The sequence below is a fragment of the Euprymna scolopes genome, chromosome 27 (genome assembly GCF_053919585.1).
Source record: "Euprymna scolopes isolate OS-2025 chromosome 27, ASM5391958v1, whole genome shotgun sequence".
Lineage (NCBI taxonomy): Eukaryota > Metazoa > Mollusca > Cephalopoda > Sepiida > Sepiolidae > Euprymna > Euprymna scolopes.
Window position 1 is genome coordinate 94,437,037 of NC_136508.1, and position 26,506 is coordinate 94,463,542.

Consider the following 26,506-nt stretch of genomic DNA (forward strand, 5'->3'; position numbering starts at 1 on the left):
CCGCTCCGTTCCGGAAACGCGAGACAGGATATCACGTGATCTGCGCGGCCGCCATTTTGGAAAGCATTTCCGTTCGGCTGAAATTTCCGGTGAACTTTCTCTCAGAGAAAAATTTACTTTTGTCGTTGTTTTTTTTTTTTTTTCCTTCCCCCTCGCCCTTCCGAGATCGGAGTTTATTTTTTTTACCCACAGAAAAATAAGAGGTAAGTCGAATTTTGGCGTGTATATGATTTTCTTTTTAAGCAAAAAGGGCGTATTCTTATGTTTTCGCCCCGCGCGCAAAAAAAAAAAAAAAAGAAAACGTCTTTGGTTTTTGTCCATGATGGCTGGAAAACGTCGAATTTTCCTCCTCGTTGTTTTGGAAAATGAACGCATGGTGCCAAAGCCGGAAGTTTCCCCGACGTAAATACCAAAAAGCAGACTTCTGTTTCCTGTTTATGCCAACAACAACTTCTTGCAAAAACCTAAAATCGCTTCGTGTTCGGATCTCTTCTCTGCTTTCATTTATTTTCAATCCGCAAAAAAAAGACCCGAAATTCTTCCACCATTTTTAATCTTCCTTCTTCTCCGACGAGACGAGCCGCCATTTTTACCTTCGATATTTTCTCCGAAAACAAAAATTATTTCACAACGAACGAATGACATGGCTTTCTTCTGTTTTGTTTTTTTCGAAAACTATTTTAATTCCGGTTTTGGTTTTTAGTAATCAACAAAAAAAAAAGTTATTATTTAAAAAGAAAAAACGCTTTTTTAGAAATCAATGATTTTTTTTTTTTCCTTACTAAAACACAAATACGAATTCTTACAATTATATCTTCAAATCTATTGATTTTGCTAGTTTAATTATATATATATATATATATATATATATATATATATATATATTTAAAAAATGTTACTTGGACATTTGTTTAATGCGCTAAAATCACAACGTTATTGTTTAGACACCCATTCTTAATATGGGGGGGGGTGTAACTATTCTGTGCTTTCACCTAAAAATTTAATGACAAAAACATATCGAAAAACTTGAATTAAACTTGAATACTATTTAAAAAAAAAGAATGCGCCGTATAATAAGTGCATAAGCACCAATTATTTTGTCAATATTTTAAAAATAATAACATTTAATCCAGCATAAACAAACCATATCTGACATTTTTCGACAGTACATGAAAATCTTATGAAATCTTAAATTGTCACGCCATTTTAAATCGAATACTCGTATAGAAATGCCGTTTTTAGAAAAGATAATTAGATTTAAAAAAAAAAAAAAACGTACACAAGACAACAACATACACACATCGTTTGTGATAAAAAATTAGGTGCTAATGCAGAGAGTGATCCGGCGCTATTTAAATCGTATTTCCACATTTAAAGTTTTTTTTTTTTTATTATTATTATTCAATTGTAAGGTTAAAGTACAGAAATGGGTACAAAACACTCTCCCCTCCCCATGTTAAGAATGGCTTTTTAAATAACGTTATAATTTCAGCACGGATCAGTCGGATCACTCTGTATAAATAAAGTTTATAAGGCGAAAATGTCAAGTGTTATTATTGTTCATTTGTGTTGAAAATAGTTTCCTGGACGTCGTTATTTTAGAAAATAATGAAAAATAAATATTTTTAACAAGTATTGTTTTTTATTTTTAATTAAATAAATTTCGTTTGTGTACGCTTTCAAAATCTGTGTTGCAATCTAAGATGTAACAAATATTCCTAACTATATATAAATATATATATATATATATATCAATTGATTTTTTTTTTCAAGAACTTTGTGACATGTTTTGTTAGGTAATTTTAATATTTAAAAAAAAAAAAAAAAAAAGAAAGAAAGAAATCTAGTAAAATAACCGTGAACCGACACCTTGCTGCCCAAATCCCTACATAGTACCCCAGTAGTTGTTGCCCCTGATAGTAGCCCCCTACACCAAAGTGGCAATTTGCCTTGTTTGGGGTGAAAATGTAATAAAAAAAAAAAAAAAATAATAATAATAAAGAAAATGGTGATAGATCCGAATTTAAAACTTTATGGAAAAATACCAAGTTTCTCCTCAAAGAATCCGTATTAAATCTTTATGCGTTACACTTTAAATTGCATTGTGTAATATATATATATATATATATATATATATATATATATATATTTATAACCTATACACAAATGGAACAAATCGACAGTGAAAATTTATGACGCTGAAAACGTGTAATTTCTAAAACAAACAAAAAACTCAAATAATCGTTTCAAATTACTAGTGAAAAAGAGAATTGAGGACGTTGAAATCGCAAACAACCTAAATTTCTTTTATTAACCAAATTTTAAACTTTGTGCGGAATGTTATGTTTACTGTTCTTTTTTTTTTTTAGAATAGAGGCGCCCAATAAACGCTCATTATTTCCAGTAAAAATAAAATCGGTCTTTTTCCAATGACAAATTCTATTCTAAAAAAATAAATAAATAAGCATTAAAACTGTAGTTTATTATGAAGTCAGAATAACGTCTTCATAAAGAAATGGTTACAATTAAACTTAATCAGGCGAAAAAATGTCTTTCTAGTACAATTGTGCTGAAAATAGTTTCTTGACCGCCACTGTTCTAAAAATAAAAAAAAGCAAAAAAAAACAAAAAAAAAAAAACCCAAAAACATCTAAATAAGAAAACCAAAATATTTTATAGCGCGACATTTTTTTTTTAATTGTATTATAAAGTAAATGTTTCATTATTTAAAATCTGATTTTTAATACAGATTATAAAACTTTTTGTCACTAAATAGTTTTAACAACTTTTTTGACTATTTCTTTTATTAAAAAAAATTAATATTTTTATGAATATTAACTAAATCAATGATCGGATCGGATTTAAAAGTCTAGTTATTCCCATTTCATTTGAGAATGTTCTTAGGTTAGAAACAAAAATGTTAGACTTTTCTTATATAGGTCAAAAACAGTTGTGTGTGTATATATATATATATATATATATATATATATATATATATATATATATATATATATATGAAAGTAAGCAAAAAATATATTTGAATAGATCTCGATTATACGAGTGTGAACATTTTTTTTCTTCTTGGCCCACGTCTTTTATTTTTGAAATATCTTTTTTGTAGAATAGTGTAGCCATAAGATTTATAAGTATTTAAGTTCGTTATTTAAAACACACACACACACACACACAAGTGTAGCTTACTGTTAATTAAGTGTTGAGTTTCATTTTTAGGGTGGGGTAGGTTTAAATCCTATGTTGGTCTCATTTTTCATTTTCTGTTTTTTTTTCTTTGTTTATTCTCAGCCCCGTGGATTAAATTATCAGCAGCGTGTTATCGAAAATAAATTTCAATATTAACTCTATAAAGACTGATATGTTCGAACCTATTACCTGGAATATCTTATGAATTTTGGAATATAGATGCTGAGTGTAAGAGTGGATAATGTGTGATATATTTAATTTTTCTGCATAGCAGAGGTGGGAGCTCCTCGTGAAAATTCAGGTTTGATTTTTGTGAAACTTTAACAATAAATAAACATCGATTAATATTCCACAATTTCAGTTTATTTTGAGTAAAGATGTTTTATGAGCATAATTTCCAATTTGAAGCTCCCTCCAAATATTTCAGGTTTGCTTTGAACCATGATCATTAAACATCTTAAGAAAGCCTTCAATTTTAGACATTTTTTTATAATTATAAAATCGTGTGAATGATTTTGACCCAAACTAGAATGATTCTAGACATGCGTAATACTAACTTGATTTTAACTCCAAATGATTCCACGTTTTAAGACAAATAACATACAGCCATTTTTAATGCCTGCACGGAATTTTTCTTGCATTTTGCTCTGGCTTTAACATTTGTGTTGATTTTAAACTTGGTGAGAAAGGAACGTACAAGTGTCGCAAAACTGTTGTATTCGACGAATTTTACCCGTCCAACGACGGGTAGGTAGCCTTCTAGTGTATGTATATTTTATAAAACAAAAAACAAGAGGAGCTAACGGTAACCTGCGCTTATTTCTATTTACATCTTCAAATAGCCGATATTTCGAGCAAAACCTTTTGTAATTAGGCAAGACATTATTTATTTATTGATATCCCCTTTCTTTTTCCATTGCAAATTGATCTAGACTAGTCCAAGTGGATACTCAGCTGTTCATGCCTTTAACCCCACCCCCACATGATATTTTGGGTTAAGGGGTATAAAGTTCACTGAACGCAACTTCCGCTTACGAATTTGGTTAGAGGAAAACGGTGACTGGCAGGAAGCTGTCCCCTTTGAGGTTGACTGTTATTATTTTTAATGATTAAAAGTTTGATTTTCTTAACATGAGAAAATCAAACTGTTTTTCGTAATTGGAAATTTATTTTTATTTTTTTTTTACAAAAAATAGTTTATAATGAAAAAATTTCGTGTACAAAACTAATTATCTGTAAGCGAAATGAAAACGATGACGATCAAATTTGACCTGACGTCGTGTGATTTCCTTTATTTACCATAATATTCACAGTGACTGTTTTTGGTTGTTTAGTTCTCTTCCACTGCAAGAACGCCGACACCAGGGTCGGAAAGTGGTATTGAGAAATCAGCGTCCCTGGGGAGCACTCTGACCTACAAAAAGTGCGTGAGCAGCCTCGTCGGCATTCCCTAATGAAGGCGCCTCAAGCGATTAGCAATAAACTAACCTTTCGCTAAGAGGGTAGACCTGCTTAACTACATAGAACTTTACTCCCACCAAAAAATCAACATGGACCAGATCATTACAGGAATGGTCTAATCTGTGTTGATTTTGGGGGACTCCGGGCGACTTTTAATGTGTGTCAACTTTTTTCTTATTTATTTTTTTACATAAACCGTGTCTTAGTAAAAACATAAGCAAGCATTAATTCACTTAAAGTGGATTTTATGGGGTAGAAAAAATATAGTCGCCATCTTTATAAACAAGTCTAGAAAAAGGCTAACTAAGGTAGGACGATAACTCAAGTTTATAAAATAAGTTATGAAGTCAAAGTATAAGATATGGCTCTGGCAATGATTCCTAGGATTCCTTATATAGTCCTACTGTGACTCCTTTCCAAACATCCAATTCCGCAACTCTTTAAATAGAAAATTATCAATTTAGATTGGCTAGATTTTTCATTTTGGTGTTTCTCGTGTCCTTATTCATTTTTTTTCCTTTATTAAGCCACTAGCGGGGGGTACCCGGCGTTGCCCGGGTGTTTGGAGGTGTGTGTGTTGGGGGGTACATCAAAACAACCCTGTTTAAAAAAAAAAAAAAAAAAAACGTTGGCCGGGTGTTTGGACATGTAAAAGAAAAAAAAGTTTTAGAAGAAAGGTAAGTTTGAACCCCGAACCTTTGACGCGGAGGTGGAAAGGAAATGGGGGAAAAAAACCTGCGACCTAACCATCTCGACCACGGGAATGGATAAATTGCTAAGTGTGTTAAGTTGACGTTTATAAAGCGAAATTAAAATTAACAGGTGCGAGAACGTTAAGTCATGTGATGTTTGACTAGTTTTGCACTGGAAGCCAGTTTCTGTTTTCCCCGCTACGCAGAGCGATCAAAAAATATCTCAAATAGCTTGTAAAAGTCGGGTAAATTAAAGATAGCGGCGACCCGAGTTCCTTAGTCATATATATTATTATTTAGACAGCATATAAAAAGTTTTAAGAAGGAGCAAGCCAACCGAGAATCACAGCCAAAAAAGCCTTTTGTAGACATACACAAAAAGCGAACACACATACATACATACATTTTCGCTTTTATATATATAGATGGTCATAAAAACCGTTAGCAATAGACAGAGGCTACCTAGCTAATTATGGAATGCATAAAGCTTAGGAACATCACGATAGTTAGACAATACAGAACTCAGAAAATGTGAAAGTGATACATGTTCATTCACACAATTCTGAGGCAGCACGTTCAGGATTGCAGAACACAATGCAAAAGGAGATTGTGGATACATCTCTGAGCAAACGTCAGCCGCAGCACAGGACACTATTTAAGCATTACAGGGGGGCAACAACCATGAAATAATCTGTAGGCAACAGATGTAACTGTTACATTCCAATGAGTAGACAGCAGATCTAATCCAAGCAGAGGGAATATGTAGTATATATCTGATGGCACAATGCTGTAGATGTTCAAGAGAATCCTACCAACTTCAGTGGACACTAGGGACCCATATTCCAAGTAGGGACGAATCATTACCTTGTAAAAGTATAGTCATCAAATTCCATTCATTAGGAATTCGGTAGCTCAGGATACGCAACATGTAAAGTTCCCTATTAACCCTGTTGGATATACGAGATAAATGGTCATCAAACCTGAGATTGCTAGATATTATAACTCCAGATTATGACATTTCGAGAATGACACAAATGTGTCTTGAAACCAAATCCCGTGGACAGGGACAGGAGAGAGGCATCTAGAGGACAATAATACAACTGTTTTTATTGGGTTGAACAACATACGCCAGTTCCTTGCCCACTCAGATGTAAAAACAAGCAGCAACTGCAGTTATATCGATGCTATCTAAGGGTTTGGGTGTGACAGAAATTTGTGTGTCATCGACATAGGAGCTTGGGAACATAGTCAAGTCGTTGCAGTTAAAATGAGATGTTGCACTGTCCATTAATGTCAGCAGGTCATTGATGATCAAAAATAACATTGCCACAATAGCTCATTCGATAAACAATTATTGATCAAAGTTCCCTGCAGCTTGAATATATATGCTTTTTTTTTTGTATAATTTGCTTTTTCAGTTATATTTCACCCTTTGTGTATACCAATCTCTTTAATTTAGAAGCTCAATGTTACTTAAAAATAATAAGGGCATATATAAAAATTAATAACATAATAGTTACATTCCAAGCTCCAAATATTTATTTTTTTTTACCAAACTTTTAGCATTTCCAAACTTTGGCACATTTTGTATAGATTTGTTTTACTATGCAGAAACAATCAATTATTATTATGTTAATATCCACTCTTTTCATGCATATGCTCCTCAGAAAAATGGAACTTTTTAGCTAAGAAAGAAATGCATGACAACATAATGTTGAAAGAGAAAGTAATGTCATAAAGGATCCAGCATCGTGTATTTACTTCAGCAGTCATCTTGGAATTAAATGCATTTATTAATTTAATTCCAAGATGGTTGGCTTGAATAAATATGCAATGCTAGATCTTCAACGAAATTCCCCTTTATTTTCTTCAACATTATATTATCATGAATATTTGTTTCTTAGCTAAAAATTTCTATTTTTCTGAGTATGTGCACAAAAAGAGTCAATATTTACATAATTGTTTCTACGTAAAGAAAGGGATCTGTAAAAATGTGCCAAAGTTTTGAAATGCTGAGGTAGGAAAAATAAACTTTTGAAACTTAGAGTGTAGTTATAGTTATTAATCTAATATATATATATATATATATATATATATATATATATATATATGCTGACAAGGCCAAACTCTTTGCCAAGAACTTTGCAGCAAACTCGACCCTATGCGATCAGGGTCCGCGACACCACCCATCCCCCTTGCCCCTCCACTGCCCCCCCCCCCCAATGTAAACAGAATTTTTGTGAAAAATTAAACAGTTCTTCTGTTCGGTGTATGTCAGCGCGTTACCTACGGTAAATTGGTGGAGTGGGGGGGGGGCGTTACTTACGGAAAAACGGTAAATTAAACTGCAAAAGCACCTGGTAAATGTTATACAAATTCTATAATTGAATAACCCCCTAAAAAAAGAACAAAAAAAAAACGGAAAATAAAAATGCTTTTGTAAACCGCTCGTGAAAACTTAATTTTTTTAAATCAATTAAAAAAGCATCAAAAACTATGTAACGCAGAAAAATGAACCACAATTTTTTTTGTTTTTGAAAACTTGATATTTCAAATGTCTGCTAAAAATTTCTTCCGCGATGTGACAAGTCACATTACTGTTCGCATAAATGATGGCGGTGGGGTGGGGAGTTGACACAAAATAGTGCGAGGGTTCAGGGATTAATACCATGCAAACGGTAAATTTGCGACGAGTTTGAATATCAGATTCGTTGTCAGCAACCCCGAAAACCTATAAAAAAAAAAAAAATTTATTGGTCGGTGTTCTGTTGTAGTTAAAGTAAACATTTACCATAAAAACTCCGTCGACTACAAAAACCCAGGAGATTTATATTTACCAATTTTATTTTCCAAACTTGTAAATTCAAAAACAATAAAACTTATTTTAATTTCAATTCAAACTTATTAAAAACTAAAAGTTTTTTTGTTTTTTTTTATTAATTTCTTAATATAAATTCTGTGTTAAAATCAAGTTCCGTCCGTCTTTAATGTTTACCAAAATATGTTATTATTCTGAAAAAAAAACGCCGTTTTCAAAAACAGCCAAGCCCGTTTGCATATTGAAAACTAGTAAACATTAATCAAAAGTGACTTTTCCAGGGAATTCATCCTGAAGTACAAAATAGAAGCTGATGAAAAATGTAAGCTAAGATGAACGGAACTTGATTTTATTGAAATTTTGTTGTTGTTTTGTGGGGGGGGGGGGTCATTGTTTTAAAACTCCGTTCTCTCTAACCCACGTGCTTATATAGGGTGTCAGCGTGACTTTTTTCTGACTAAAATGAAATTGAACTCATCTTACGTAATCGAATACATTTCTTTCTTTGAAATAATAATCTGTATTTAAAAAAAAAAAAAACTTTTAGTTATGTTTATCCGAGATCTCTAAACTATAATTGGTACTTGTACAGTTTAATCAAGACATCAAAAAATGAAAATATCGAAAAAGTTATATTGTACGTTAGAGACTGCCAAAAGTAACCACAGAATTACCCCCCCCCCCTCCATATGTAAAACGATGTAACTTTATTATAAATGAATATTATCAGTATAACTTTTGTACCATTTAAATGAAGGGCAAAATAAACTAGTAATAATTAAAAAAAACAAAACTTTTTTCATCGAACGAAAATAATGAAATTGCGAGACGGAAATAGTGTTTACATAATTTGCGCTTTAAAACAACGTTCCCAGTTAGACATTCCGAACGTAAAAGCATACCCGTATTTAATAAATCTAGCAAAAATCAACTAATGGTCAGATTTTCGTGAAATTTTCGATACTTATCCATTTTAGAATGAAATTACATATAAAATGCAGTTTCCCTAAAATATACAAGGGAAAATATTTTTTAGTGCGTGCCCCCCCTATTTATTTTTTTTCGAAATTGCAACAAAATATATTTAAATCTATCGACATTTCTATTTATTATGAAGCATAAGTAAAACATAATTTTTAAAAAAATTTAAATACACATATTGAACAAAAATTTACCTTGAAGTTGCAATTAAAAAAAATGATATAAATTTAATATTATGTTTTTTTAAATAGCGTTTTTTTTTTTCGAATTAATATATACTATAATCAGTTGAATTGCCAAGAAAAAGAGACTTTTTTAAAATTAGTTAATTTTTAAAAGATTAAAACGATTAAAATTCCATTATTTCAAAATGTTCCGTTACAACATAGATTTTTAATTGTGTTTAAATATTTTTTAAATATTAATTTTTAATATAAACATGACTCTTGTCAGATTGCACAAATATTAAGCATTTTGTAGCCCCCCCCCCTCATATTTTGTATGTCTCTTTTTACCGAACAAAATATGGAACCCCGTAGGTAACCAAATGAACATTCAGTAAAACCGTATTTCATAGTTAATATACAAATGTTTATAATATTATTAATCATTAAACTGTGTAAATCTTAAAACATAACAAAATTATAACAAAGATTAATTATTAATTGCAGTTTGAAGAAGATAAACAAATGTTTTAAAAAATCATTAAGTCGCTTCTGCTTTTCCATAGTTCGTATATAGTTAACACATATCTGACGTCACCGAAACATGCGGTCCATTTTTCACAATTGTTTGGCAGTCCCTATTGTACGTATTCGTTTTGGACTGAAGTTCTCCGAAAAAAATTTCACTAAAATTTGATGGAGTATTTTTTGATTTTTTACAGCGAAAAAAACACATTTTTTATGACAGCGCGCTGAAGGTAGCCATGTTTGGATATTTAGAACACGCCAAGGGGAGATAACTCTGTCTAAAGCGCTGACACCTTTCTCCCCATCTTAAATAATAGCTTTTCTTTTTAAAAAGCGAAACATAGCTACTTTTTGATCGGTATAATAATTTTTTTTTTTTTTTTTTTTTTTTTTTTACAGCAAAAAAAATCAAAAAAAACAAAAAAAAACTACTTGATCAAATTAAGTGAATTTTTTTTTTTCCCGGAGAACTTCATTCCATAATGGATATTTTTCGATATTTTCATTTTTTAATGTCTTGATTAAACTGTACAAGTACCCTATAATTTGTATTAAAATAATTTTTTAAAAAAGTGTAATTCGTATCAATCGAATTTACATTGAAAATCATCAATGTTATTGTTTTGAAAAAAAAAATTACACAGTGTTTATTTTTAATGAGCGTTTTTATTTTTGTGTATTGCATGGGAAAATTTTTACCTATTTAAAGAAAAAAGTGGAGGGTAAATTTAGTTTCCCTGTAAAATATTGTGAATTAAATTAAAAAAATTTTTTTTTTAACTACTAGACTTGAAGAATCACTGTATGAGGAGCGTTGGATAAATAATGCCCCTGACCCATTTCTCATAACAGTAGAGCAACAAAACTTGGCACAGTTATTAGTCTATCTCTACACAGGAACCACTCAGAGTTGCGCATTTCTCCCATAGTTTAATGCAGTTCTGGAGACTGTTTTTGTAGCACGCCTCGGGTTGATCTTCCAACCACGACGTGACTTTGGAAATAAAGACTGTATGATCTGGGAAGTGGTTTGCAAGAAGTGAAGTTCATGAGAGAGACCCATCATTCCTTTCAACAGAACAGATTTTTTTGCAGAGAAAGGAAATACCAATGAGCTGCACAACTGCCTATAACTCACAGGGAAATGGCCAGGTAGAATGATTAAATGACACATTATGAAAAACGATATCACTAGCATGGCAGTTGCGAAGACTTGCATTCAGTTTGTTTGTTGTTGTGTACTGCCACTAACACTACACCTCACGAGCGACTATTTTAGTATAATCGGAAATCAACATCTGGTACCTCTCTTCCCAGTTGGCTTTTGAATCCAGGTTCGGTCTTGATGAAACGAAACGTATGGTCATCTAAGTATGAACCCTTTGTTGAGGAAGTTGAATTGCTAGAATGCAGCCCCCAATACACCCATGGTAGACTTCCAACTGGAAAAGAGGAAACCGTATCATTGCATCAACTTTCCCCAAAACCACAAAACGTAGCATCTAATACTAATGACCTTGTTATCTCACTGGAGATTCCCTCTCTACAACCAGATGCCTAATTGGAATCGGATGTATCCGGAGAACCTGGTGAGACCGCACAGGAAAAAAAAAATGCTCGATAAAAACCTATTGGAACTCGTCCTTAGATAACGATGTGTCCATCTCTATCATCTAAAAAACAGAGATGCTTGAAGTTGAACCTTTGTATATCATTTCATAACCCGTCACTGAACTTATTCCACTCAGGGTGAATGTCATATTAGCATTGTTACTTTTGTGTAAAATCCTAGCAATTTTTCATTCTTCTATTTCAGCATATCTGTGATTCTAAATGAATAAAGCCTTATTAACTGGTTTTCATTCGTCTTCTGTATTACACTACATATCTGTGGAGCACCAATACTGCAGAGCTGCTTTCCGGCAAACTATAACATGGTAATTTTCGAGTCCGGTGTAAACAAATTTTTGTTGTGCTGTCCTCTAAAATAATCAAATTGTGCCCAATCCCTAGCATTAGCAATCATGACGGTGTTGTCTTACTGACCACCTGTCACTTGTATCCTTCAATGGCTTTTAGATCTTAATAAGTGATGACTCCCTAGTTTATAAAAAAAAAAAAAGAAGCCCCTTCTACCTCGCATTTGTTGATCTCAAGTCATTTGACTGATGATCTTGTTATCACAGATTCCCTGGAAGAGTACATCTCCAGGGAAAATGAGCCCCCCCCCCCCTCCTTTTTGTTACAGTCTCCTCTTAGCATGATGTGAAACTGCATCCAGTTGTATCAATATAATAATTTTATCTGTTCCTTCATAAGTCAGCATGGCCATAACAACAAAAAATGACGATATTCTGCAATAAATAATCTGAAAAGAATCAATATGTTATAATAATAAAAAAAAAATAAAATATTTACTTTTTGTTCTCCATATAGTTTGTGGCGTTTTATTTTTTATTTATTTTTTATTTTTATGTATGATTTTTTACTAAATTTTTGAATACAGAAATTTGTTTTTATTTTAGTGATGCCTTTAAAAAAATTTAAAAAACAGGTGCAGATTCGAAGAGATGTTTAGTTTCTCTCGCTATATGTCCTTCATTGTATAGTTTTGTATGCTGTAAGAGTACACAGTCTGCTTTTGGCAAAGAGGGTGAAAGGGGGAAGGGCATTAGGAATGGTTTCAGATTTCCTCTGGAATGTGGCAGAATTCGTATTATGGAACTGATTAATTTCTCCCTTTTCAGTTGAAATTCGTTTCTCACGTTTTCTTTTCAAGTCTTCACGTTTGCTTATTTGGGATTTGATGAAAATCTGAATTTAATTAACTTGACAAAAAATTATATCAAGTTATACTTTTAATAATCTCAATATTAAAAACATTGTGTGACCACTTTTTGTGTGTATCTGTGTTTTTCACCTCGGTATGACTTTATTATTCATTTTATATGAATCGGGTGATTCGATTGCTGACATTGGTTTCCTTGCTATCTTTCTAGTTAGAATTCTTTCTAGAAAGACATTGGGTACTTACAAGAAGGACCACGTGAAGGTTGCCAACATCCGTTAGTGAAAGTGTTTTTGTGGAACAAACTAAATTCGAACTTGGAACACCCGTTGTCAGTCTGTGTCATTAACCACTTCACAACCATCACCTCCCATTTTAATTTTTTTTTCTTTATTCACTCTTAATCGAATATTCATTGAAATAAAAAAATGCAATAGCATAACATAAAACAAAATTTTAGAAACTATTAAAAATATTTAATTATAAAATTAAATCCACCATTGTGTATTTCGATTTCTTTCTAATACAAGGAAGACATTTTTTTTTTTAATAGTTAACAGAAAAAAGAATGAATTACGTTTTGACTCCTTTTAAAAAAAATTTTTGAAGCATTTAAATTATTGTATAAAAAACCTTGTTTAAACTATTATATAAAAACCTCGTTTAAACTATTGTATAAAAACCTCGTTTAAACTATTGTATAAAAACCTCGTTTAAACTATTGTATAAAAACCTCGTTTAAACTATTGTATAAAAACCTCGTTTAAACTATTGTATAAAAACCTCGTTTAAACTATTGTATAAAAAACCTCGTTTAAACTATTGTATAAAAAACCTCGTTTAAACTATTGTATAAAAAACCTCGTTTAAACTATTGTATAAAAAACCTCGTTTAAACTATTGTATAAAAAACCTCGTTTAAACTATTGTATAAAAAACCTCGTTTAAACTATTGTATAAAAAACCTCGTTTAAACTATTGTATAAAAAACCTCGTTTAAACTATTGTATAAAAAACCTCGTTTAAACTATTGTATAAAAACCTCGTTTAAACTATTGTATAAAAAACCTCGTTTAAACTATTGTATAAAAACCTCGTTTAAACTATTGTATAAAAAACCTCGTTTAAACTATTGTATAAAAAACCTCGTTTAAACTATTGTATAAAAAACCTCGTTTAAACTATTGTATAAAAAACCTCGTTTAAACTATTGTATAAAAAAAACTCACTTAAACTGCCTTTAAAATTTTTAGCAAGAAAAAAAATGTATTTGACTTCTGAGGTGTTGAAATTAAAGGTTACCTTTGAACTGCCAAATACTGTTAAACTTTGTTTTTTTTTTGCACAAACATTTTTCTTCAGCTTGCAATGTTCTCGGCAGACACCAAAATGAAAATTTTTTTTTTTTTTTTTTTTTTTTTTTTTCAGCGTTCGTAGAAAAACTATATTTCTTTTCACTGATATGCAAATTAACCGTATGTTCAAACGACTCTGAGTCAAAAAGAAGAATGTTTTCTGCAATGAAAGAAATACCGGATTTTTATATGCTCGAAATTTGACCCTGCTTTAATTTGCATATCTCACCTTTTTGTTTCCTATCGGTCAGGTTTTAAGTTCAAGTGTTGGTGACTTTTTACAAAACGCACATGCCACCCTTTGAGGCTTGTTTTCAGATTCAATTTCTTTAAAAAAATAATTAGCCTCTGGACATATTTAAGATGTATGCTATCTTAACTAGATAGATGTGTGTCTTTAAGCCAGTAGAACTATAAATTCTTAGACTTGCAAGTGATATCATATAACCAACCATTATTGTTGTAAATGTATTCTTTGTTAATACACTAGTCTGAGTGCCCGGCGTTGCTTGGGGGGGGGGGGCAAAAAGAAAAAAGTGGTAGTAGGCAGGCTTGAACCCGTGCCGCGAAGGTAGAAAAGAAAGTGAAAGAAAGCGACCGAGAGTCAAAAGCATTGGAATTAACTGAAGTCAATCCGATGGTGACGATGGCTTGGTAAAATGTCGGCAAAAAAAATCAACCCCCTCCTTATACAAAACTGCCGAGTTTAGGGTGAAGGAACTAATGTTTTTGGCCAATTTTTTTATATTTGTTGTCCGAGGCGTTGAGCTTCAAAATGATACCGATCTTGTCAGGATCCGTCACCTCTGTCGAAAGTTTTTTGCAAGACATACATACATTTAAACAGACAGGCAAGATTTATATAATACTAGCGGGGGGGGGGATACCCGGCATTGCCCGAGTGTTTGGAGGTGTGTGCGCTTGGGGGGGGGGGTTAATCAAAACATAAGAATAAGTGAAGTAAAAAAAATAAACTAAAAAAAGAAAACAGAAAAACGGACGTTAAAACTTCTTTAAAAAATCTGAAAAATAAAGCGGGGGGGGGGTGTTAATCAAAACATAAGAATATAAAAAAATTTAAAAAAAAAACATAAAAAAACTAACGTAAGGCAAACGAACGATGTTAAATGTAAAAATCAGAAAAACAAAAAAGAAAACAGAAAAACGAACGTTAAAACTTCTTTAAAAAATCTGAAAAATAAAAACAAAAAGACACGTGAAAAATGGCTTAAATAAGCCTGTTTCAATATTAAATTTAAACAAATCAGTGGGTACCCAGCGTTGCCCATGTGTTTTTGGGTGTGTGTGGTCAGTGGGGGGTGTTAATGAAAACCTAATAAGTGAAGTAAAAAAAAAAAAAAACACACAGAAAAACGAATGTTACGTGAAAAATGGCTTAAATAACCCTGCTTCAATATTAAAATTTAAAAAATCGAAAAAAAAAAAAAAAACATCTCACACCACGATTCGAACCCAAAATGTTTAGATAATGACCCAGCGCTCTAACCAACTGACCTAAGACGACATACACAAAATTAGGTCATTTTTAAAAATCTTTAAACTAAATCAGGTTACGACGTCGTATGACGCATGCGTAGAAGCGACCTCGTCATGAGAGGACGATTTTTGCTGACCCCCCCCCCTCCCCTCCGTAGAAAAGTGCTGATTTCAGGGTGAAAAAATTAACGTTTTTGGCCAATTTTTCGATATTTGTTGGGCGAAGGATGGGGCTTTCATATGAGACCAACTTTGTGAATTTTTGTTCTGTCTGTCGAAAGTTTTTAGCAGACATACAAACACACTCACACATTTTGCCTTTTATATATAGAGATTTTATTTAAATAAAACAGTGCAAAGTAGCGCACAATACTACGACCAATAAATTTCTTAGTCTTTATAAGCAAGTCAGCTATTTTAATTTTTCATTAAGAATTACTTTGTGACACTTTGAAATTTGAAAGGAATTTCAAAGCATTTAAGCTATTGTATAGAAAGTCCTTTAAACTGGCGTAAAAATTCTCATTTAATTAAACGGTTGAAAGTTTTGAAAACAATCATTTTATAAACGGATTAAGACCATATCTTCATGGAAAGTTTTATAAAATTTGGTTCAATTAATGATTTAATGGCCAGATGATACTTGAACTAAACTTTCAAAATATTATTTAAAAAAAATAATTTGTCACCTCAGGCTGTTAGTTTTATAAATTTTAAGAGTTAAAACAAAACTCTAAAATATTCCTGCAATATAAAAACGAAAATAAAAATTCCCAGACAATCCAAAGTAGGTGCAGCTTGTTTATAAATAAAAATAATAAATTAAAAACCACAAGTGCATACTTGATTTACCAAACTTACTTTTTAGCGATTATTCATAAACTCATCACACATTTTTGAATTCTAACAGCTATGCACCATTATAAAAAATAATAAAAATCTTCCTGCTTTTCACAAATAAGAACCATTGTTAGAGACTCCTGAAGAAGGTTGGAGGTTACATTTGCCAAAAATTGAGAATAATACCCAATATGAAGTACAGTCTTTTTTTTTTTTTTTTTTTTTCTAATTCATATTTTTATGAAATTTAAATTTTATTTTATGTTTGAATTTTTGAGATGAGGTTTGGTCACTTGTATTCTTTGGACTACTGTTCTTATTTTGAGTATCATTTTCACAACGTTTTGGTTGATGTAACCTCCAACCTTCTTCAGGTGTATCTTTCAAACTGAGGAATCTGCACAGAATTTTGAACTGATTTATTTAATTTACAAGGGTAACATTATCTCGTTCCGTCAACCATGACTGGATAGAAGTCCTAAGTAATTTACAATTGTATTTTCGGTCGCCTACACTGAGGATTGAACCTTCAACCTTCAGAAGTGATTGTTCAATTCAGTCAGCATTGTGCCAAAGAAGTTCTCCCTCCAAATAAAAACCACAACTTCAGTTTAAAAACCAATAACAAATGTTTATTTTATTTATTGATTTTTGGAAATGACATGTGGTACTTGTTTTCCCAGACTGAACAGCAAGTTTGCAAAATGAGATTTTTGCCTGATCAAACCAAAATAATTGCTATTCAGTTAAGAACCCTGACGGCTCACCTTGCCTGAAAAGGTTCATCAGTCCAACTGAACAGCAGCACTTGGAAAAACCAACTACCCTTTTGAACACCAACCCTAACTACCTACTTAAATCCTGGAATGCTGGCTCTGACTGCCTCCTCCTTCTCATCTCCTTTACTCTTTTCATCTCTTACTGAAAATCTTAAATGCTTTTGTCAGTGGTTACCATTCAACCACCCAGAAGCTGACTACTAAGATCTCTGCTAAAAATTATGACTAGACAGTGTCCACTCAAGAGGATTTATCTGGAGCTCATCTAGGAACTTTATTTTTCTCAAAGAGATTGTTATCCATATGATTCTCCATTTAATGAGGTACTTTAGTTCAACCCAAAAAAAAATCTCACTTGGGTAGTTGGATACCTACAGAGGTATTTTCAATTTTGTGTCTCTCCCTTTTCCCCTTGGTCAATCATCTATAACTTGCAATGTTTGCCATTCATATGCACCATAAAATATGCAGCCCAGCACATGTTTACATTAGTTGATTTTATTTATTTCAAATCAACAATTAAGTCTCATTCAAAGTTATGTGCTTTGATGTTTCAGCCCAACACTTTCTGTGAATAAGAAAACCTGGAAACATTAGACGATTATTTGAACGGCTTTGATACTGCATGATATGAAAGTATACCAGCTTTGATTATTTTCGATTACAACAAAAACTATAACATTTCTTTTTCTCTTCAGAAATCTAAAAAAAAAAATTTTTTTTTTTTTTTTTTTTTTTTTTTTCAGAATTTTAAGTGCATTTTCTCAACAAAAAAAAATTCCACAAAAATGGAACAGAACCAAATTGAAGAGGAAACTGAAAAAGCAGAATCGCCTTTAAAACACGAAGATGTTGCTGCAATTGCTGTTGGTGAAGGGTAAGTTGATCACAAATCATATAGATGTGTACATGAATAAGTTTTATACATGCAGGGATTTGAACGATTATCTCTACACTGATGATTCCACAAGCATGAAACATAAATCTTATTAAATTATATTTGTCAGGTGTGTGAAAATGTTCGTGCATATACTTTCTATTCTTTATATATATACTAGTGGGGGGGGGGGTGCCCGGGTGTTTGGAGGTGTGTGTAGTTTGGGATAAATCAAAACAAATGTGTCGGGGGGCGAGTGGGGGGTAAAATAAAAAAAAGTTTTGGTAGGTAAGTATGAAGGATCGAACCCGAACCCTTGAGTCGAAGTTGTAAATTAAAGTGAAAAAAAAAAAAAACGTGCGACATTAATCACTGGGTCACCACAAAATAGTAACGGAAACATGTTTGATTGGTAGGTGCCCATACTTAATGACTTAATGAGGTCAACTTTGACTCCGGGGCAGCATTTTTGAAAAGTAAGTTTTAAACATCACGTTTCGAATCCAGTTTCGCTGTTTTTATACTGAGTGAAAGCAACACGCAGCGATCTGAATATGTGGAATATTGAGGTTTTGAAAGTCAGGCAAATTAAATAGACAGGCGACCTCCGTTAACTTGTACATTTTATCATCTAGACGCGATATAAAAAGTTTTAAGAAGTTGTGAGCTGACCAATCACTTCTCGGAAAAAAAGCCTTTCTCGGACATACACGAAAACGCACACACACACAAACATTTTTGCTTTTATATATATAACTTTAACTTTAAAAAATGGAAGCTCGATGATTATTAACATATAACAACAGAGCATATATAAATAAACATTTTGTTAAATTCCAATATTTTATTCACATTGTCAATCTTTATTTTTTTTTTTTTTCTCAAAACAAAAAGCTTTGCATTATTTGGATTCTTTGGACTACTGTTCTCATCTTGAGTGTCATTTTCACAACATTTCGGTTAATGTAATCTCTGACCTTCTTCAGGTGTATCTTGTCGAATTCGGCAAAGTTTCTGCCAATCTCGGAAATCTGGGTGGAATTTCAAATGGAACCCTTTATCTACTTCACATAAAAGTGGTATTCTCCTGAAGTTTGGAGGTTCAATTCTCAGTGCGGGTAACTACAAAATGCAGTTGTGAATTACTTAGGACCTCGATCCAGTGAAGTAAATAAAGGGTTCCGTTCAAAATTCTATCCAGATTCTCGAGATCAACAGAAACGTTCCCGAGTTTGACAGGATACACCTGAAGAAGGTTAGAGGTTACGTTGATCAAAGTGTTGTGAAAATGGCAATCCAGATGAGAACAATAGTCCTGATGAATCCAAATAATATGAATAACCAATCTTCATCTCAAAAAATCAGAAATTTAAAAAAAACAAAAAAACTTTGGTACAATTACGTGCGGTCTGTTTATTCACAGAAGAACAAAAAGATCTGGGATTGACATTCCTGATTGTTGGACATGTTTCAAATGCATTACGACAAGGAAACACTGGTCGACAGGCAGATCATGTTAAGATGAATAATTTTTTCAATTTAAATAATCATATTTTTAAGCCATGATTGAAAATTTTAATAAAATTGTAAAACAATTACGTATTTTTATTGCGTCAATGTAACTTTGATGATTTCTTGACTAACTTTTATTTACTGTTGATTGAATATTTATTGAAATCCAAAAATTTTAACTGACTATTTATTGAAATCCAAAAATTTTAACTGACTATTTATTGAAATCCAAAAATGTTAACTGACTATTTATTGAAATCCAAAAATGTTAACTGACTATTTATTGAAATCCAAAAATGTTAACTGACTACTTATTGAAATCCAAAAATTTTAACTGACTATTTATTGAAATCCAAAAATTTTAACTGACTATTTATTGAAATCCAAAAATTTTAACTGACTATTTATTGAAATCCAAAAATTTTAACTGAATATTTATTGAAATCCAAAAATTTTAACTGACTATTTATTGAAATCCAAAAATGTTAACTGACTATTTATTGAAATCCAAAAATTTTAACTGAATATTTATTGAAATCCAAAAATTTTAACTGACTATTTATTGAAATCCAAAAATTTTAACTGACTATTTATTGAAATCCAAAAATGTTAACTGAATATTTATTGAAATCCAAAAATGTTAACTGACTACTTATTGAAATCCAAAAATTTTAACTGACTATTTATTGAAATCCAAAAATTTTAACTGACTATTTATTGAAATCCAAAAATTTTAACTGACTATTTATTGAAATCCAAAAATGTTAACTGACTATTTATTGAAATCCAAAAATGTTAACTGACTATTTATTGAAATCCAAAAATGTTAACTGACTACTTATTGAAATCCAAAAATTTTAACTGACTATTTATTGAAATCCAAAAATTTTAACTGACTATTTATTGAAATCCAAAAATTTTAACTGACTATTTATTGAAATCCAAAAATTTTAACTGAATATTTATTGAAATCCAAAAATTTTAACTGACTATTTATTGAAATCCAAAAATGTTAACTGACTATTTATTGAAATCCAAAAATTTTAACTGACTACTTATTGAAATCCAAAAATTTTAACTGACTATTTATTGAAATCCAAAAATTTTAACTGACTATTTATTGAAATCCAAAAATTTTAACTGACTATTTATTGAAATCCAAAAATTTTAACTGAATATTTATTGAAATCCAAAAATTTTAACTGACTATTTATTGAAATCCAAAAATGTTAACTGACTATTTATTGAAATCCAAAAATTTTAACTGACTACTTATTGAAATCCAAAAATTTTAACTGACTATTTATTGAAATCCAAAAATTTTAACTGACTATTTATTGAAATCCAAAAATTTTAACTGACTATTTATTGAAATCCAAAAATTTTAACTGACTATTTATTGAAATCCAAAAATTTTAACTGACTATTTATTGAAATCCAAAAATTTTAACTGACTATTTATTGAAATCCAAAAATTTTAACTGACTATTTATTGAAATCCAAAAATGTTAACTGACTATTTATTGAAATCCAAAAATGTTAACTGACTATTTATTGAAATCCAAAAATGTTAACTGACTATTTATTGAAATCCAAAAATGTTAACTGACTATTTATTGAAATCCAAAAATGTTAACTGACTATTTATTGAAATCCAAAAATGTTAACTGACTATTTATTGAAATCCAAAAATTTTAACTGACTATTTATTGAAATCCAAAAATTTTAACTGACTATTTATTGAAATCCAAAAATTTTAACTGACTATTTATTGAAATCCAAAAATTTTAACTGACTATTTATTGAAATCCAAAAATTTTAACTGAATATTTATTGAAATCCAAAAATTTTAACTGACTACTTATTGAAATCCAAAAATTTTAACTGACTACTTATTGAAATCCAAAAATTTTAACTGACTATTTATTGAAATCCAAAAATTTTAACTGACTATTTATTGAAATCCAAAAATTTTAACTGACTATTTATTGAAATCCAAAAATTTTAACTGACTATTTATTGAAATCCAAAAATTTTAACTGACTATTTATTGAAATCCAAAAATTTTAACTGAATATTTATTGACATCTAAAAATGGTTAACAGCATGAACTAAAACTAACTTGAAAAAAATTTTGTATTTTAACTTTTAATAAAGCATGAAATAGAAATTCATTCTTTTCTTAGCATGCAAACAAGGCTGGCACTGTATCGTTAGTTTTTCCTCTCCTTACATTCGTCATTTAATCAGCACACATGATTATTCAGAACCTTTGACTCTTATCTCTACAAATATATAAATGCAACTTTGTGTGTATAGACTCTGAAACGGCTGAACAGATTTTCTTTAAAATTTACAGAAGTTCAGTGCATAAGTCTGGGAGGGATCTTAAGTTTTGTTTCAGTATACCCTTGATAATTGCCAATAATCGATAATCGAAACCGTTATTTTAATTTATCTATCCTTGGTAAAGCCATTTTTTCTATGTCATCGATTAGCAACAATGATAGAACAACGGGCCATGAAAATTCTACTGTGGGTAAATTGATAGCGTGTTTTTTTTTTTTTGTTTTTTTTTTTTTATGACATGATCTGTAGGTTCAAACTTCAAACATAAATTTCTTAATTTTTTTGTTTTTCATTAACTGCAAAAAATTTTATAAAACTTGAAAATTTGTGTTTTTTAGCAAAATTAAATTGTGTTTCTGTTTTTGAACGTCCATTGAACGAGCAACTGATCCTGAAGAAATTGCAAAACCGTCTACACATATTTAGTGAAAATGTAACTCAGAAGTTTATGTCGGTTTAACAAAACATAGGCCCCAACAACCAAGCACAAGTAGTATGTCTGGCAACATAAGATAAGGAATTTTATGACACAATTGACTAATTGTTGAACTATACAGCGAAAACCACATAAATTCTTACAACGAATAGATAGTCAATGTTGATCCTGTGGTTTCTTTCGCATCAAGAAATCATGCCCCCCCCCAAACCTCGCCAAAGTAGTTGGTTTTGAGCTGGAAGAATAGCTGCTAAGGGGACGAATCAGAAATTGAATTGTTGCTGGCACGTTGCATCCACTGTGTGGGGGCTACGTTGATCAGTAAGGTGTCAATATAACCGAAATTTACTAAAATAAATTTAAGAGTACAATAAATATTGGTATTACCAAATGTACGGATCAAAATAAGCATAAAAAAGGCATCAAAGCAACCCCCAAGCAAGGCCAGGTAATACTGCTATTTATTTATAAAGTTAATTGTTAAAAAAAGAATTTGTAATGAATCAAAAAAAAAAAAAAAAAAAATCAAGTAAAGATGGTTCAGTTTAACAAAATTTTAATTGTTTTCAAAAACTAATTTTGTATTTTGTTTGTTTTGTAAATATTTTTTATAATTCTGAACTGGAAAAAATAATGTGCTCATTTGTTTGTTTTTATTTTTCTCAGAGTCGTATTGGAGGAAGAGGTTATCCAAGAACAGCAACCACCACCTCAATACCAAAACCTCATCATCCAACACATGGACATTGCAGAAGCTCTCTCCACCCTGAAACGACTTCTGGAAATACGATTACAATGTTCTTTAGCAGAACACCAATTTTATTTACAAGATACTATCTTGGTATGAAATGTGAAAATTATCATTTCCTTTTTTTTGTTTTTCATTTTTTTTATACAGTAGAACCCTGGGATATGGTGGTCCTAGGATACAGGTTTTTTTCAGGTCATGATATGGAATACAATGTTTTTCCGGGCCCCTGGTTACGGTATTTGCTCCGCGTTACGATGTTATTTATAATGTTATTAGATTATATACATGTGTATTATATACTGTACTGTATTTTGTTACTAATTTTTAATGCCATATCCCAGGGTTCTACTGTACGTGTTTTTTATACTTAGTTTTTATACTCATTTTCTTTATACTCATTTTTTTTTTTTCATACTCGTTTTTTTTTTATACTCTTTTTTTTTTCATACCCATTTTTTTTTTCTTTCTTTTTCCATACCCATTTTTTTTTTTCTTTCTTTTTCCGTACCCATTTTTTTTCTTTTTCCGTACCCATTTTTTTTTTTTCGTACCCATTTTTTTTTTTCGTACCCATTTTTTTTTTTCGTACCCATTTTTTTTTTTTCGTACCCATTTTTTTTTTTTTTTTGTACCCATTTTTTTTCGTACCCATTTTTTTTCGTACCCATTTTTTTTCGTACCCATTTTTTTTCGTACCCATTTTTTTTCGTACCCATTTTTTTTCGTACCCACTTTTTTTCGTACCCATTTTTTTTCGTACCCATTTTTTTCGTACCCACTTTTTTTCGTACCCATTTTTTTCGTACCCATTTTTTTTCGTACCCATTTTTTTTCGTACCCATTTTTTTCCGTACCCATTTTTTTTCGTACCCATTTTTTTTCGTACCCATTTTTTTCTGTACCCATTTTTTTTCCGTACCCATTTTTTTTCCGTACCCATTTTTTTTTCGTACCCATTTTTTTTTCGTACCCATTTTTTTTCCGTACCCATTTTTTTTTTCGTACCCATTTTTTTCCATACCCATTTTTTTTTCTTGCCCGTTTTTTTTTATACTCGTTTTTTAATTTCATACTCCTATTACTTTTGTACTGTTATTATTTTCGTACTCGTTTTATTTCATACTCGTTTTTTTGTATTCGTTTTTTTGTACGCGTTTTTTTTTTTCGTACGCGTTTTTTTTGTTTTTTTTTTTGTACTTGTTTGTTTTTATCATACTCGTTTTTTATACTTGTTTTTCATACTCTTTCTTATTTTTTCACTCGGTTTTATTTTTAAATAGATTATCATCTAAAAAATTTGTATTTAATTTTGTTGAATCAGTTTTTCTGATGAATGCATAAATCAAAACCCAAACCAAAATTTATAGCGCTCCAGCCATTGTTAGTTGGATAAAAAATAGTTAAAAATAAACTTTTAATTAAAAAAAATAGAAGACATTACTTTTGGAATGACTCTTGTATAATGATACTAAAAAGTCTCAAATTTTTTAATTTGAATCAAAATCCATTCCATGATTTTGATTTTAGAGAAGATCCAATGTATAATGCTCAAGTCTAAGAGGTCTTAAGAAAATTGAAATTAAGGGAATCTTGTTTACGTTTAATAACTATGGATAAAAATCAATGTAAATTTGTTATATTTGAATTTTCTAAATTTTTTTTTTTTTACTTCTTGGACTGACCATCACTCTTGATCTGAAATGGAACGCATACATCAAATCTGTTGCCAAGATTGCTTGAAAATGGTTGGATCACTCTACTGCTTTAGCAGGTACCTTACTGCTGATGCAATCCCCTATCTGTATAAGAGCCTAAAATGGAGTACTGTTGTCACATGTGGGCGGGAGGTGCTTGACACGCTCTATCCAGCCTTGATAGAGTTCAAAACAGGTTTTGAAACCTAGTAGATGATGCCCTTTTCTTTTCCCTGCAACCTCTTTCCCACAAAAAAGATATTGCAAGCCGCCTATCTCTGCTCTATCGTTATTTTCATGGCAAGTGCTTGACAGAACTCAAATCTATGGCCAAACTTTCACAAAAAAACCCTCTACTAGCTACAACCACTATAAACGATTTCCCTCACTCTCCATCTGTGCATAAATCTAAATGCAGATTTCATGAACAAAGCTTTTTTTCCCAGAACTGTGCGCCTGGGGAATGCTGTTTCACTCTCCTGCTTCCCAGTTGAATACAACGTGGTAGTCTTCAAATCCAATGTAAACAAATTCTTGTTGAGCTGTCCCCATAAATAATCAAATTCTACCCAATTTACACCATTAACGATTACTACACTACCAACCTACATTCATCCCCCCATCCTCAAGTGGCTTTCGGGCCTTGATAAGTGGTGACTCCTAAGTAAAAAAAAAAAAAAAAAAAAATTCCAAAGAAACTGAAGTTTGGTATATTTATTTATGTCTAAATACATTTTGTAAAACTTTTCACAAAAAATCAGAATTATCTGAATATCACAAATGGTTTCTGTTTTGTATGAATTTGCAAATAAAAACCAAATATAACTTATATTACATCCCCTTATCAGCTGTGCTCCAAAATTCATAATGATCTGTTAATTAGTTTAGAGGGCGAATCTTGTACATACAAATGTATAGATAATCTACATTTTTTTTGCCCATTAAAAAAACTGCAAAAGTTATCGCCCGTTGATCCAGAATAAGTGTTGTATGCTAAATTGGTGGTTGACTATGGTTAAATTTGTGCTAATTATTTTTGCATTAAATTCCTATTTATCCCTAATTGTGCATCGAACATTGTGCTTAGTTCACTTCATTTTTTTATAACAAGGTTAAGGTTCATACAAAATTTCAGCCAGATCAGTCCAGTAGTTTCTGAGAAAAAGTGGAATGGGCAGAGAAATAAATATCATAGATACACATAATTTATAAATATAGACAAATAATTAATTTTTATTTCATTAAAAATTGAAATTTGTCATTGTATAAAATATTAAATTCCTCCAAAAATGCACAAATAAAAATGATGGAAAATTTTCCCCGTTGAAACCATTGTATATTTTTGTATTTTGCAGCTGGATAGCAGTAAAAGTTTGGTTGATCAGTGCGTTCAAGGTGAAGGAATGGTGCAGATAAATCTCGAAGTGAAATCACAACCAGGTAAGAAATCCACGACTTTTTACATACTTTTTATTGTACGATTGTGATACTATAAAGTTGATCTGAGTCACTAAGTGCTAAGAGGCGGGGACAATAGACAGATAGGAAATGTCTTACAATACACAAAGAGATGGGAAATAGTAAACTATGAATCTGTAGGTTTTTTTTTTTTTTTTTTTTTTTTTTTTTTAGATTGAGCCTTTTAAATTTGACAATGACAATAGAAACCTACAGAACAGATAACACAAAAGGAACCAACGTCATTTGACGGGAGTATCAATGAGATGCTTAGAGAGGGGGAAGAGCAGTGACTGGGTAGCTGGGGTGGAAGGCTTCAGATAGC

General features: G+C 31.1%; 1 protein-coding gene across 1 annotated transcript in view; it reads left to right on the forward strand.

Annotated features, from left to right (window-relative positions):
• The first annotated feature begins 61 nt into the window (after positions 1–61).
• The window catches only part of LOC145249010 (GA-binding protein alpha chain-like), a 43,409-nt gene continuing 16,964 nt past the window's right edge, over positions 62–26,506 (forward strand). The window contains exons 1-4 of the mRNA XM_080110869.1: positions 62–203; positions 17,851–17,981; positions 22,945–23,119; positions 26,079–26,163. Of these exons, the coding sequence (XP_079966995.1) occupies positions 17,893–17,981; positions 22,945–23,119; positions 26,079–26,163 (349 nt within the window). The 5' untranslated portion in view covers positions 62–203; positions 17,851–17,892. The remainder of the gene's footprint in view (positions 204–17,850; positions 17,982–22,944; positions 23,120–26,078; positions 26,164–26,506) is intronic.